Source organism: Heptranchias perlo, chromosome 16 (genome assembly GCF_035084215.1).
Source record: "Heptranchias perlo isolate sHepPer1 chromosome 16, sHepPer1.hap1, whole genome shotgun sequence".
Classification (NCBI taxonomy): domain Eukaryota; kingdom Metazoa; phylum Chordata; class Chondrichthyes; order Hexanchiformes; family Hexanchidae; genus Heptranchias; species Heptranchias perlo.
Window position 1 is genome coordinate 25,699,519 of NC_090340.1, and position 16,194 is coordinate 25,715,712.

At 40.3% G+C, this 16,194-nt stretch overlaps 1 protein-coding gene and 1 long non-coding RNA gene across 2 annotated transcripts in view; both read left to right on the top strand.

Moving 5' to 3' along the window:
• The first annotated feature begins 1,424 nt into the window (after positions 1 to 1,424).
• On the top strand, positions 1,425 to 4,311 carry LOC137333617 (uncharacterized). The gene is made up of 3 exons (XR_010965940.1): positions 1,425 to 1,469; positions 2,030 to 2,175; positions 4,223 to 4,311. It is a non-coding gene; the product is annotated as an uncharacterized lncRNA (long non-coding RNA).
• Positions 4,312 to 15,870: 11,559 nt separating this feature from the next.
• LOC137333415 (dynein axonemal heavy chain 5-like) overlaps positions 15,871 to 16,194 on the top strand; it is a 150,927-nt gene continuing 150,603 nt past the window's right edge. The window contains exon 1 of the mRNA XM_067997567.1: positions 15,871 to 16,149. Coding sequence (XP_067853668.1) covers positions 15,871 to 16,149 — 279 coding nt within the window. The remainder of the gene's footprint in view (positions 16,150 to 16,194) is intronic.

A 16,194-nucleotide genomic window follows, 5' to 3' on the forward strand; every position in this document is an offset into this window, starting at 1 on the left:
CAAAAGCAGTGCAATAAAGACACTTAACTGTTGATCTGGGCCTTCTCGCCCCCTCTTGTCTGAAGCAGAGGCCCGGGAATCACAGTCCTCAGGAGTTAAAAATAAAAAACCTGTGAAAATGGAGGCCAGCAGCCTCCTTAAACGAATTCACTGACCGACCCGCCTCCTGAGACCGGATTGGTCGCTGGCCTCTCGACCCGCTTCCGTTAAAACTGGAAGTGGGCGGGTTGGGGTCGGGTTTTACTTTTTTACGATTTTTACCTTCCCACCCGCCCCCAACCCACCTGTTCTTGGAGTCAAAATTTACCCCGTAGTATCTGTTTTACTCACAAAGCAAAGTTCTATCTGCAGTAAGTACCTTATACAGCAGGCAAAATCATTTAAGTAAGATTAAAAAAGACAATTTGTCTTAAAGCAAAACCCCAGGTTCCCAATGGTTGATCATAAAGTTATTTTGTTTTTTTGCACGAAATAAAAGCCTACATCTCAAACACATGCATCATTTACTTAATACATTTACATGCGAGGGACATTAAAAAATACACATGTTTGCATATGTTAGAATGTGCACAAGAGTACCACTTTTCAATGTTCATAGGCTGGTAATGACATTGTGTAATATTTTTACAGACACTTCATGCCTTTGTAACAAATTCCTTTGCTAATTTAATGAAGGCGTTAATCCATTTAAAATAAACAGGTTAACATCTCTGTTAAAATGGTGGACTGACTGGTAATCTTATTTGGAGACGTTATGATGTTAGTTGCAGTGGGATATCGAAAAATCCAAACTGACACAGCTGGGAGTGCTCTTTTGAAGTTGGAGTTTGGTGCATTGTTTGGACAAAGTACAGGGACTTCTAACCTGCGTCTCGATATACCGTACCTGAGCTGTGAGACCCTAATGGTGGCACTGGATAAAAACAGCAGACAAAATATTCCATTCTTCAGCACTAACGTCCCACACCTTGACGAGCACAAAAATAGATCAATCCATACATAGTGACACACAGGAGTGATTTCAAGACTGTGATCTTATCTTGTTTGTCTGACAGTTCGAAACTATTCCAACTTCATTCATCAGGTTTATGACGTTACTGAAACCTGTCAGTGAATTTACTGCCTTTAATTGCTCCTGGCATCAATTACTTATAAGGGGTCATTTTACCAATTAGTGCCCCCAAAAGACCTTAGCCTACTGAGAGCATATCAGGAATTTCAACCCCAATGATTTTATCCTTCTATTAAAATTAAATGGTGAATTGAGGATCCTAATATTCTTTGTGCTTATTTCCAGCTGTTACTGGAAGAGAACACCAGAGTACGTGCAAGAATTAAGCCGGTTTATGAGACCCTTATTGCACCTCATTTGCACAAGATTGATGAAGCCTTTCGGCCAGGTCTTACAACACTAAACTGGACATCATTAAACAATGACCAGTTCCTCAATAAGGTGTATACAAAATTAGGTAATTAATTCTATTCCAACCAATACCAGTCACATCACATTGGACACAAGGGGGGTAATTTTGACTTTGAATGATAGTGTAAGATGCGCAATGTTGGCTCAGACACTTTGAGGTCAATGGAAACGAAGGTCGGGAAAGGTATTTAACGGGTGGTCGAGTCGATATTGCTCATTTTACACTATCATCCAAAGTCAAAATTACCCCCAAGATGTTTGATAAATGTTGGAGATAAGATACCCGACAGAGTTTTTCAATTGAGTGTCTCATTGTATTTAATATTATACAATATATTTATAAAGACAAAGTCTCATTGTGTGCAAGCGGGTAACTAGAATTTTCGAACACCAATTGGTTTTGAAATGTTAGCACAGCATAAAAGCAAAAATAAGAGCAATTATGAGGAAAGATAAATATATTCCACAGAAACTTTTATATGTTCCAGCAATAAGACGAGAGGGATATTTCATAAAGCCCACTTGACCTGGGAATTGTCCCCTTCCCCTTCCTCTTTTTCTTATCAAGTTTATGATTATAGATTTTCCAATGTTTTTGCCCCATAGGAGAAATTGATTTGCTGGTTCACAGACTAAATGACCTTGTTGAATATCGTATAGACCGGATCCTGCAGGATATGAGTACCACATCACTTTGTGAATTTCCTGAGGAAAAGCCATGGACATGTGAGGAGTTTTTAAGCCGCACACAGGTACAACGGTGTGTTGTATACCCAGGGCCTTTTTAAACAGAGCCCAGAAGTGAAAGCGAATCATTGTGTATTCCATAATGATTTCTAGCCCAGTTTAAATTGATCTACTGGACCCCAATTTATTTTTTATTCACTATCCTGATAGAACTAGAATGTTCGAAATGTCAAAAATGCACACTAGATTTGCTGCCCATTCATAGCCAATGAGCAGAAAATCTAGCCCATAGAAACATCCCTGCAGTAGTCAAAAGGATAATGTCAGACTGAATAGAATTTTTAAAAATTATTTTTTTGAGCTTTAATATACTAAAGGGAACTCTGAACTGAATGTGCTCCTAATCTGGGAGAGCTGAATGCAAATACTTAGTGTGAGGGGTAACAATATTCTATTCCTCAATACTGGCACAAAGAGATGTCTTGGTTTACTTGAATGGCACTGTACAGTGACATCAAATACATCCGAATTTCATACTATTTTACAAAAACCAAAAATGGTGGGAGCGAGAACAGAAATAAAATTAGGTGACGTGGGTAAAATGATGGGGCTCCCAGTTACTTAACACTATTTCTATCCCTTCTATGTTCAAAAGGGTCAGACCCTATGTATGTTTTTTTGTAACTATATAGTAGCTATTGACACAAAGTAGCAGAGCTTTGCTCATGTGGTTTATGATGTTGGTGTTGGAGCCCTGAAGTTCTTGTATTTAATTTTAAACTTTGACTTTGACTCACTCAAACATTGGATTGTTTCTTCCTGCCCTCCCAAGCTTGATTTCCTGGGTACTTTTCTAAGTGCATTTCTTGCCAGTAACACACAGTAATACTATTTGAACCTTGCAATGGGGCCACACATGTAGACTGGTCATCCAGCAAGTATAAAACCAATTATAGATATAGTCAGGCCACAGTTTTAGGAGTATTTATAAATAGAAGGGCTGCCATGATTTAAAATACATTTTTTGAGAAGATCGCACTAGAAATTTAAAACGAAAGTAAGCAAAATGGTGAGATTTGAGGTCCCAGTAATGTGTGGGCTACTCTCTCCTAGGTGAGTAGTAAGGTTATCTTGTGCTCAATGAGGTGAGGGAATGGGTACAATGTCAATTGTCAGCTTGGGTCAGTTGTTCACAATCAGAAGTTTGTGGGTTCAAGTCCCAATTCAGGACTTGAGCACATAACCTAGACTGACACTCCAGGGTAGTACTGAGGGAGGTGCCATACTTCAAATGAGATGTTGAATCAAAGCACCCCCCCCCCCACCCCCCACTCTGCTTGTTCCTGTGGTATAGATGGACATTAAAAATCCTATGGCACTATTGAAAGAAGAGCAGAGAATTTCCTGATGTCCTGGCCAATGTTCCTCCCTCAAACAACATCATGAAAAAAAGGTTAAGCATCGGTTGGTACTATTTACGGGATCTCATTGTTCAAAAAATGGCTGCTTTGTTTACTTACATAGAAGCAGTCACTGCATGTCTAAGTAATGTATGATATGTGAAAATTTAAGACATTTCTGAGAGTTGTGATCAGGCACTATATAAATACAAGTCAATTGTCAACAATAACATGCACTTATATAGTGGGTTTAACATTTAAAAAAATCCCAAGCCACTTCATGTAAGCGGAATCAGACAAAAATGGATGGTGAGCCAAAGAAGGAGATATCAGGAGGGGTAACCAAAAACTTTGTCAAAGAGGTGGATTTTGAGGAGGCGAGGGAGGTGGAGAGACAGAGGTTTAAGGAGGGAATTCTAGACGGATGAAAGCTCGACTGCTAATGGTGGGTGCAGGGAGTGGGGATGCACATGAAGCTAGAGTTAAAGAAACGGAGCGTTCAGGTCTCTGTTGAGAAGATTAGAGTGATCAATTAAATATCATATAGGTACAGTGTTTTGTTGATTCAGAGGTATGGAAATGAGCTTTTCTTTGTTTTCTTTCAGTTTATATTGACATATTTGTCTTCTTCGTATCCACATATATTGTAAAACATATATTTTAGAAAAAATTGGGCAACTTTAATTTTCAAGTAACATCCATTTTCTGATAGGATATGTGCGCTAAAGGAGCTCAGTCACTGCAATGTAAGAGTATGCTGGTGGAAGTAGCAACCAATGAACTCATTAACATGCTGCTTGATGTGGATTCAGATGATGAAAATGATGACATAGAAGGTATAAGAAAACTGGAAGGAGCCTCATACATATTGTCTTAATAAGGATTAATGTTGTTGTGTCACTGAGATATATTGTTAATCAAATCAGATTATTAACATAAAACCGAAGTTACAGTGTCAGCCATACCTCGCAAAGATCAAAAGTTGGTGAAATATAGTCACCTGACAATGTTTTCCCCATCTCACTATGAAGGATGTATAGCAGGGAATACTGGAATACCACTACAGGAGATTGGACCTAATACAAAGTCTTTGGATACACCTGACACAAAATATGCTTTAATGGAAGTGACATCATTGGGTAGTATGCTTTGGCTTTGGGAGTTGAGCAGATTTGAAATGCTTCCACATTTCCCAAGTGATTACTCTTGTAGAATGTTACCAACTCCCTTAAGCTTAACTTTAACTGTATGATTTTGGCATAATTGCCAAACACTTAATAAAACCACTCTTGACACTTTTGATTTTGCTGGGAACTTACAACAATGCAAGTAATTATATTGGCATGGGTAGATTCAAAAGAAAAGAAAAAACTTAATTGATTACTGGTCCTACCCCCAATTATGTAAAAATGTTAGTGATGTCATTTGATATTTTAAACCACTGAATGTCAGGAAGGACATTGAGGACCATTTTATATCATTTGCTTCAAGGACCATATGCATCATTATATTGTAAGGACATATGGGCCTAGGAATCCAATCGCAACCAGATTTGGGAGCTGCGCGGCCGAATTTCTAAGTCATGAATTCTTCAGAAATTTTCTACAATATTTTTAATGAGCAAATTGCATTTTGTTTGTAAGTGGTTCTTCTGTTTGGGTTACATTGTATACCTGAAGTCAAATGGTCTACTCCTAACCAATGACCAAAGTACTTGGAGGACAATAAGATAGGCTTTGGTTCACTGTCCCTTGGATTTCTCTTTGTGGGAAAGTGCAATGTTACGATTCGCATCTTCCCTCTGACAGCCTATATGAGATTTAGAGCTCATCATACATGGAATCCTGTGTGTAAACCTGCATACTATAAGTACCGTGAATTAGTATATTGTGGCATCATTGACAGGCAGAGCTGACACCAAAATTATCTACATTTTGAATGGGGGTGCTGGATGTAGAGAGAGAGAATAGAAGATTTGTATCAATTTGGCTAGATGCATTTACATTTTATTTTTCTTGACAGGAAATAAGGAAACTAAAGTATCTGTGCAGTCCGCAGTGGATGCTCATTCAACCTCTTCAGGAAAGAGATTAAAAGACCCCACATTTCTGAAGCAAGAGGCAAGGGAACTGCTCAATCACTTCAGCCACCAAAATATAGAAGCGCTCATTAAGGTCATCCGCAATGCTCTTGAAACGCTGAGAAAACGTATGCAGACTTCACCCACGGTCCATTATCAGGGTACGATTCTGAGGTTCATAGATTTTGCTTGTTAATGTCTAAACACATTTTTCTTCTCAGCTTATGATGTAGAATTAAATACTTTTACATGAATGATTTGGTCACTTAAACACTCTTTAATTCAAACAGTAGAATATTGAACCTTGAATTAGTAAATTGGAAAGAGTGACATTAAAAGCAGCATGTTCAAAACTGTTGGAAATTATAGATGGGACTGAATATTGAAAGTAGTTGAAGGAAATGTTAGATCTGAATGCCAATAAAACTCATGTCGGTTGGTTTGAGTCCATCCTTGATGATCAATCACTCGTCTGTCTTGATTGTGCGAGTTTTGCTGGCACCCAGCTTGCCTACTGGATGGAGCACCTCATGGTGGTTGTGCACTCTAATTTGGTGAGGGGTGGAGGTGGAGAAGATCTGCCAAGTTCATTTTCACTTGTCTCCTCTCAGAAGTGCACCTATTAACAACCAATTGCTCAGCTGTACTGACTGAGGTCATGAACAAGTCTGCAGCCCAGCCATGTCTTCCTAGCAAGGAAAATAGCACTGAGTGATTCTGTTTGTTGACTTTTAAAGGAATGATGTGGTAATTATAACTAAAATCTCTAATCACAAATGACAGTATATCTTAGTTCGCTTGTACCTATACTGTTTGATCTTACTCCCTTACCTGTTAACGATCCAGGCACGATCTAGTAGGCTGAATTCTGTGAACACAATAACTAAGATGGGATTATTTTTAGCAGTATAAAGTCAGCGTTTGGATTGTGGGAGGTATTTAAGTAATTGAGCAATATTTGCACAAGTTATTATTCAAATTAAACAATTTGCAAAGGTATTGTAAGAGTTCCCTATTTTGCCCTAGCCCATAGAACAGAACCATATTTGCTTTGATGAGGCTGAACCATTATAAATGTAGAAATATTGAATGAAATCACCGAATTGCCATTATGCAGTCTGTTAGAAAACTTGACTTCTGGTTTGTATAAGTGCAGAAAGGTAAGATTCTGGTAAAAGGCTTATAAGGGAGAACAAACAGTATTAAAGTTACGCATTTTGATCTATCTTAGTTTCCGAGACATTGACACAAATAGCAGAACCATTTGACTCTTATTAACTGTGAAGCAAACAGCTTTCTATTTATTCCAATTTATTCCAGTGCAGCTATGTCACTGGCATCTACCCAACAATTGCCCAGGTGTGTCCCAGTTACAAAAATCAGGACAAATCTAACCCAGCCAACTACCACCCTATCAGCCTCCTCCCAATCATCAGCAAAATGATGGAAAGAGTCATCAACAGTATCATCAAATGACACCTACTCACCAATAACCTACTTGCCAAAGCTCAGTTCAGGTCCCGGCAGAACCACGTGGCTTCTGACCTCATCATAGCTTTGATTCAGGCATGGCTGCAAGAGCAACTCACCAAGCCTACTTCGACAGCACCTCCTAGCCCTGTGACCTCCCCCAGAAGTAAGAAGAACAGGGGCGACAATGTCGTGGGACCAGATTCACCTCCAAATTCCACTCCAAGTCACACACCATCATGTATATCACCGTTCCTTCATCGTTGCTGGGTCAATATCCTGGAATTCCCCACCTAGCACCATCATGTGAACACCATCATTACTGATGTGATGGAAGCAGATTCAATAGTAACTTTCAAAAGGGAATTGGATATATATTTGAAAAGGAAAAAAAATTGCAGGGCTATGGGGAAAGAGCAGAGGAGTGAGTCTAACTGGAAAGTTCTTTCAAAGAACCGGCACAGGCGCGATGGGCTGAATGGCCAACTTCTGTACTGTATGGCTCTATGATCATAAGGACTGAAGCAGTTCAAGGAGAAGGCCCATCGCCACCTTTTCAGGGCAACTAGGGATGAGCAATAAGTGTGGCCTTGCCAGTGTCGCCCACGTCCCATGAACTAATTTAAAAGAAAAATTGACCTTTATACTTGAGAATTCATCATTATTATCATCTCAGTGTTTTCTCATAAAGGAAAACAAATCCCAACACATGTTTAAAGTCAATTTATGAAAGAAATTTAATCATCTAGGACATATTATTCAAATTCCACGTGGTACTGTTCGAACTCCGATGAAGCATTGAATAATGGAGCAGTTAGGATAATAATGTGGACATTAACTATTAGTGAGTCTCTCAGTAGAGATGCAATGAAGATTTTATCAGTTTTATTGCACTGAGTTATCTGGCCTTGCTCTGATTCTTGCACAAAATACTCTTGAACAAATCTATGGTAACAATCATAGGCAAGTATGTGGGGCTGTGATTTGACAAGTTTTCTTATCTTAGATGCTGATGCTGACTATCAGAAGCAAGTCTTCAGATCAGTTCTCCATGCTGACATTTCCCTTGCCATTCCTAATATTGTGCTGCGTCCTACCCTGGAAGAAACCCAGTGTATTTTGAATAGAGTCTCTGGCTGCATTATCAGTGTTTCCAAAGGAGTATCTGTGTGGAGCAAGAAAAGGATGACAACAGTATGTATTATGGACATTTTAATTCATATGTAGTGAAATTGGGCAATGCAGAGTAAAACTGGATTTCTTTTTAAACTGTGGCATTTTCTCTCAGAGCCACGTGCGTTGCATTGTTTCTCCATATTCTTTAGCAAATGTTACTGTAACAAATTTGAAGTGGAAATTTATAGAGAACTTCAAATTGAACTTTGAGGAGTTCAGTGATCGTAAATGCCAGCACGCATGAAATACTCGCTCAATTGTAAATCGATGTATTGTATAGCATTAAAGAAGCCTCAATTTCTTAACCCAGTGAGGGAATATCAGGCATATTGTGCAATGGAAACTACCTGAGGAAATATGCTGATAAACAACAAGGAACCAAAACAGCTGTAACAATGTACAGAGACTGAAACAAATATTGTAATTTCATTAACAGAAAAAAATGAGTGACCTTAGAATGGCTGAATTACGAAGAAATGACATACAGAGTGACCCCTCTATTGATGCATTTGCGGATATTGGTGAAGGCAGCGTATTAGGTAATTTCCAACACCAGTGGATGCAGGTATATGCACTGTACCCAAACATGTACAAACTGTAGCAACTAATTTGTTGACCTAAGGGACCTGGCTGGGGGATCTCTGCTGACAGAAAATCGTGAGCAGCTTATGCCTGATTTTGCAATAAGGGTTTCCACCCTATCAAGCTCTTATGTCCCAAGGCTAACAAGGAAAATCTACCTCAGAGTCTGTTCCCAGGGTGAAGCAACAGTGTCAGCTTGAAGCTGAAGCTAGGGCCGTCAGTAAGAAAAGCATCAGGCATGGAGAGGGCGTCTCTGTGAACGGTGTGGGAGAGGTTATAGAAGAAGTGTATATGTAAACAGGGGCAGCGATACAGTTGTGGGGGGAAGAGTACCATTGTGAACTGGAAATGGACTAGATGTTGGAGAGTATCTCTGAATATGGGGGTGTTGGGGGGAGACTGCCCAAGTGAAGTGGAGAAAAGAGAGAATGCCTTTGTGAAGGGATTCTGGGTGCTAAATTGGGCCATTTAGCGCCCGTTGTTACGGCATTACACGGCCTCTCAAACATGCAAGATGGCGTCTTGGATGCGCACACATGTCTCCAGTGTGATGTGCGCTGGATGCCATCTTGGCATGGGAGTTAGCGCATGCACAAAAACCGAACGCCAGAAACATGTAAAGTAAGGAGAAAATGGAAACAATCAGTGTGCAATGCTGATTTAAAGTGATAGACACCACTTTGGCACTTAACACTCAACTCAATGCACAGTCTTAACCACGACCATCTGAACACGTCTTAGAATTCCTGGAGGACCCCCACCAGCACTATTTAAAGCGACCATGCAGGATTTACAGGTTAGTGGCTGGATTATTGCTTCTGGCTGCCAATATATTTGTAACTGGTTTTGGAGGTCTCCTATACTGGAATACTAGGACGCGGGGACATAGCCTAACATTTAGAGCCAGGACATGCAGGAGTGAAGTTAGGAACACAAAGGGTAGGAGACGTTTGGAACGCTCTTCTGCAAATGGCATTTGATGCTATCTCAATTGTGAATTCTAAATCTGAGATTGATAGATTTCTGTGAACCAAGGGTATGAAGGGATATGGGGCTAAGACGGGTATATGGAGCTAGGTCACAGGTCCACCATGATCTCATTGAATGGTGGAACAGGCTCGAGGTGCTAAATGCCACTGCCACTTGCTGCCTCTTGTTATGCGCCATCTTCTTCTGCAAGAAAGAGGGACGTGTTTCTGGGTGATGTGCCTGTCATGGTTGAATAGCTGCCAGTGTGTGTGGCCTGTGAGTTGTGGGTGGGCGGCTTGCAACAGTGGTAATGGGTAAGGGTGAGATGAAGCATCTGATTGGAAGAATTGAGTACTGATGGAAAGTGTTTGTTGGTATGTGGGTGATGGGGAGTGTAGTACGTGGAGCAGTGGATGCGGCTAGTGGTGCAGTTGGTAGGAGAGGCCACTTGACAGTTGACCTCACTCACCTTGACCACTCTTGTCAAAGCATTGAGCTTCTTCCTGCACTGCATCCATGTTCATGATGCTGTGCTCCTGGTATTGACCTTGTCCCCTGCTGCCTTCCACTGCCTTTTGGCCATATGCCTGGAGGGCCTCTTGCACACCACCCCCCCCCCCCCCCACTCTCCGCCCCTCTGCGGATACAGGAGCCCTGTTCACCTCTTGCACCAAGGTCTCTAGTGCATCAGCAGAGAACCTTGTTGCAAACATAGAGTCGGGACTTGCATCTCTGTTTCATGTGTGCGATGTCTGATCTCCGTTCAGACTCCGTGCAGACAGCAGACTGTTATTTTTAGCAAATAACAGGTACCGGCTACCTTTAAGAGATTTGAAGAGTCATCCTCCCTTTAAGAAATTGGGGCTCCCCCTGCTGGTGGAAAGCATGAATTGCATTGAATCAACATGCAAGGCCGAGATTTCAACACTGATTGATGGTGAGTATTAAGGCCAGACGAAGTTCTCGTCCTGCCTGCACAGGGGCCATTGGGCACGGGTTAACAGCGGATCGCACTACCTACTCACAATAATAGGCCCTATCGAACTTTTCCCCCTATGTCTTTGTAAAGAGAAAGAAATTGGATATTTAAAGGAGTGGAAGAGTGCCTACATGAGTGGAAAAGGGCTGAATGACCGTATGAAGGGGGAAAGAGTGGATCTATAAAGGGGAACACTGTATTGTAAAGGTGAGAGGTGAAAGGTACCTTTTTGAAGGAGGGATCTGTGAAGTGGGGTACGACAGAGAATATCTCTGAGGAGGGGTAAATGCATTTGTGGTGGGAGGGGGAGTGCCAGTGTGAAGGGGAGGGAGAGACTGGTACTGTATATAAAGGGAAAGAGTGTCTCTGTGAGGGGCAAGAGGAGGAAGTACTTATTCAGAGAAGGGTGAAGAGGAGAGTACCGTACCTCCATGAAAGGGTAGCTTTTGTGGAAATGATGGTCTTTTTGATCTATTGAATAATAAAAAAAACAACTTGTCATTCATTTTTCTTTTTGTTTAGATAGGTCGATTAATTCTAATTGTTTGTGCACACAGGAAGGCTTCATTTTAAAAATGCTAAATTGCTGTTTATTGGGCTTTAATTCTTAAAAAATGATATTAGAGTAGAAAGATGTTTTTTATTGTTATGAACTTGCTTCAGTTCCTAGCACCCTGACTTCTGAGTCAGAAGGTGGTGGGTTCAAGTCTTACTCTAGGACTTGAGCACATGAATCTAAGCTGATACTCCAATGCACTACTACATTCAGAGGTGCCGTCCTCTGGATGAGTTGTTAAACCAAGGCCCCTTCTGCCTGTTCCTATGATTGGGATGGATGTTCCTTGGCACTATTCGAAGGTGAGCAGGGAGATTTTCCAGTGTCCAAGCCAACATATTTCCCTCAACCAGTACCACTAAAGTAGATTATCTGGTCATTCATCTCATTGCTGTTTGAGGGACATTGCTGTGTGTATAAAGCAATAGTGACTGCACTTCAAAGTCGGTTTTTATGTGTGAAATGTTTTTGGATGTTCTGAGTGATGTGAATAGACACTATATTGCTCTCCTATGATAGAGTACAAACAAAATGTACTGTCTTCATTTCAGGTGCAGATGATACTGTGCCAGGTATGGTTGCTGTCTACGCCCAGGCCAACAATTACTACAAGATAATTTCAGAAAATAAAGAGATAATGAAGCTGATTTCTCTTATTTCATTATCTGTCAATTCATTTAAAAAGGTAAAGCAACTAGCCTGGAAATTACTGTGAGTGATGTTTAAGTAGGAATGCTTAAATGCGCTCGTATCAAATTCCGCTCGATGCTATTTTAGTGAAACATTGTTTATTTTAAATGGGTAAAAGCCTGTTAAAATAACAGGGAGAGGAACATGATATGAATGTTTGGAAGGTAACTTGATATATTTGTTTCAAAGGTCATTTCTAAAATGTTTTATGGCAGAAGCAGAGCACTGGACTCTCATTTGCAGGACTTGCATTTGAATCCCAGCCTTGTCTACACCTCACATTCAATTGGTGGTGGTGGCAGGTTTCACCAGATCTTGGCTGAGTCTGGTGGAGGACCACACAGTAACAAAACTTGGCCTATCTGGAGAGGTAAAGTGGTCAGGAAGACAGTCTTTACCCCAAAGACACACCGCTTGACTGCCAGTTATGGATTAGCATGCACAGTCCCAACTCTCGGCCAAGGAAAGATAGTGTGGAGCCAAGAAGCAAGAATAAGAGGATTAAAATGCAGGTGCATAAGAAAATTTGGACCAGGAAAAAGCTATTTGGCTCATTAAGGTCACTTCCTGCACAGGTCGTATACTGAACAAATTTAAAAATTGTTACAAAATGACAGCTTTCGCCTTTTTGGAGGCAAGTTTGCAAGTTTTTTTACATTTAATACAGATAAAATATTTTGTAAAGTAGTAAAACTGTTATAAATCTCTCAATATTTCAATGGCGGCTCACCACCACCTTCTCAAGGGCAATTAAGGATGGACAATAAATGCTGGCCTTGCCAGCGATGCCCACATCCCATGAATGAATGAATAAAAAAAAGTGCTTAGAATTCTAAAGTTTTTGGTTTGTCTGTTCCTGTCCTAGGGCCTACAAGAAATTCTAGAAAAATTCAGCAGCTACAATCATATCTGGAGGGAAGATCGTGAAAAGACTCTTGCAGAGTTTATAAAAGATTGCTCTTCACTGTCTGATTTTGAATTCCAAATCAAGTTTTATCGCAACCTGCAGGCCCAAATTCAAGCTGAACCCAGGGTCATGTGTATGGGGCCTCTTGCCCTGTGGTCAGGTACTTGTTCCAGAGCTCGATATATGAGATTAACTGCCCTGGTTTTTGGAAAGGTAAAATAAATTAAAGAAGAGAAAAAAGCAATTGGACAAAATTGCTATTATTTTAAGAACTTCTAAAACAATCCGACGTTTCGATCAATGCGTAATTTTAATTTACTTCTAAAACCTGTGGAAACATGGGCATTGAATTCAATTCTGGCTTAGCAATAATTTGGTCCCGCAAAAAAAAACCTCAGATACTTGTAGAACAATAGTGCCTACATTTCTTTCAAGATCTAACTTTGAATGTTCTGTATGTTCTGCACGTTCAAGAAGACCACACGAGATTGGTCCCCTTGTGTCATTGGGACGTGATTGGCCTTCCCAAGAGGCAGTGCTCCGGTCGCAAAGAGGATGAAGATCGGCCGGCGGGGGCACCAGTCACGTCCTGATGACACAAGAGCAACTCTGTCCGGGAGAGAAGGGAAGGAATTTGGGAGTGGGGGTGGGGGAGGGGGGGGGGGCGAGCCGTGGCTGGCAGTGGCCCGCAGTTTCAATGTGGATTCAGAAGACGCACTCCTGCACATTGAAATAAGTAAACCTTTTTTTACTTACCTTTTTGGTAGCAGCATCCAGCGGTTCCTTTAAAACTCTGGTTTACTGCTCAGGAGCCAACCGACTTCAGGAAAGAGCCCAAAATAGGCCTGGCGTCCTAACCAATATGACATGTGACGCATACCTGCCGCTGAATGAGCCAAGCACGCCACATGCCATATTTAGCCCTTCAGTGCCCTGATAAATGGGTGCGGCACAATCCAATTTCTAAGCCATCTTCTCATTATTTATATCTATCCATATCTTACTAAAAACCTTAATTCTGTACGTAATTCAAAATCTTGCATGTACTTTTTGTCAACTTTTTCTGTTATAAATTCCGATGTCTACATTTATAATGGAAACTTGTCACGCTGTAATTATATTCTCCCGCCAGTGGACGTGCTGCATTGCCACCATTGGTGGGAGGAGTTTACATATGCAGTTTCCATTCTAAATGTGGACATAGGAGCTTATAATGGAAACATAATAACAAAGTCAGCATGTATGACTTTAAAGTGAGGACTATGTGACCTAGTCCAATTATCCCCTTGGCATCTCACTCTGTTTAACCCAAAGTTGATCTTGAGTCCCCATGTGGAACACCATGGGAAATCGACTAAAAGATCATGGAGACATTAATGGGATATACAGTGGCTTGATCAAAATTTTTGATGTGCTGTTCAAACCCTCCTTGTGTCTTTGAAAATTTCAACAGTATCCTCCATTTGTGGCCATCGGCATATCACATGGAGACTTCCCGCGATGGGTATTCAGAGATTCCACAGTGCTCATTTTGTTATTTTGATGGTTTGTTCAAAATGTAATTATTTTAACAGATGATTTGAAGGTAGCCTTGATTGAAGAAAGCAGAGCCTGGATGTTTGGGTATGCTTACCATTGCAATGAAAAATACAGAACAAATCTGGAAAATATCTTGAACTTTGTAGAAGAGACTTCTAAGAAATTAAATCGACCAGTCAATGATATGGATGATATTAGAATAATCATGGGTTCTTTGAAAGAGATCCGGGAGAAACAGATTGACATTGATTTACAGATTGGGCCTATTGAGGTAGGAGCATTTTCACCCTTTATTAAAACAACTTATCAAAATGGTTATTCCTTCACAAAAGTTCTAGGTAATAATTATACATGTAAAATACTGAACTTCTCAGTGTTATATGGTCTTTTCATCTCTGGGGCATGGAATACAGCCCAACTCACTAGGCAAAAATCTCTGTCTGATGGTATTAAAACAAATTGATCTGAGAAAATGTTATGTGAAAGAATTTGGGCAATTTGAACCGATTCCTAGTGAGTGCGGTGTCCACAGCATTAAGCTGCCCGTAATTCAGGATTAATTTGTCGCCTTGCTGAGAGGTGATATGGAAGGCTGGCATTGGGGTGGGGATAGAATTCTCACAGTAGGCGTTGTTGTTCTAGGGCTGGGGTCACGACGCTGCAGACAGCTTTAGCTTACAATGAATCCATGCTGATACTTGGCCTTAGGATGCTTATGCTGATACTAGTGACAAAACTTTAGAAAAGTGTTCTGCTCCCCAGCAGTGACTTGCCTTGTTTGATGAGGATAAAATTAACCTATATTTTCAAATTCTGATATAACATCATTTATTTCTCCTGTGGCAAACAGTGCCATAGTTTATATTGACTCTTCTTCTATTGCAGCCTAAATCTCAAATGCATCCTCAAAGATGCATTTAAGGGGAAGCTAGGTAAGTACATGAGGGAGAAAGGAATAAAAGGATATGTTGGTAGGGTGAGATGAAGTAGGTGGGAGGAGGCTCATGTGGAGCATAAACACCGGCATGGCCTGTTTCTGTGCTGTTAATTCTATGTAATATGTAATTCTACGTATTGAAACCTCAATAGGCTGGTGGAATAACAATATTATCTAAACACCCCAAAATCTTCAAAGTTGTGATTACAGTCTACTCCTCTTTATTCAAATTATCTGATAATTCAATTATTTTAGCATTAAATTTGCACTTTACTGTGTTGTTTATGTTGCTTAATTCAAATTGTTGGATAATTCAATTTTCTCAATTTGACATTGAATTATCAGTAGACTGTGTCTGCTTTAGCAAGTTTAGTGCTGGTATTATTCAGCTTTTGAAGAGCTCTACATGTCAGAGAGAACACTGTGATGACAATTTGGAAGAAAATAACGAAATGGAGGATAAATGAGGAAAAGGATGCACATCGTGACAGCAGAGATCTGTTCCTTTATTGGCTTCAATTTTAAAATATTGCAGGAATTTTATGCCATGCTGAATAAATATGAGATGCAAGTAGTTAAAGAAGACTCTGAGAGAGTGGATACATTGCGATACACATGCGAAAAACTCCTTATTAATGCAACAGAAGTACAGAATCATCTCATTTCTTTGCAACCTTCATTCCGTGCTGAACTGATCATCAATGTTAAAACGTTCTTAGAAGATTCTAATACATTTTATCGGGACTATGAAAAGGTAATATTAACACTCCGTTAAAAAATTCCACAAGTTATATTTCTG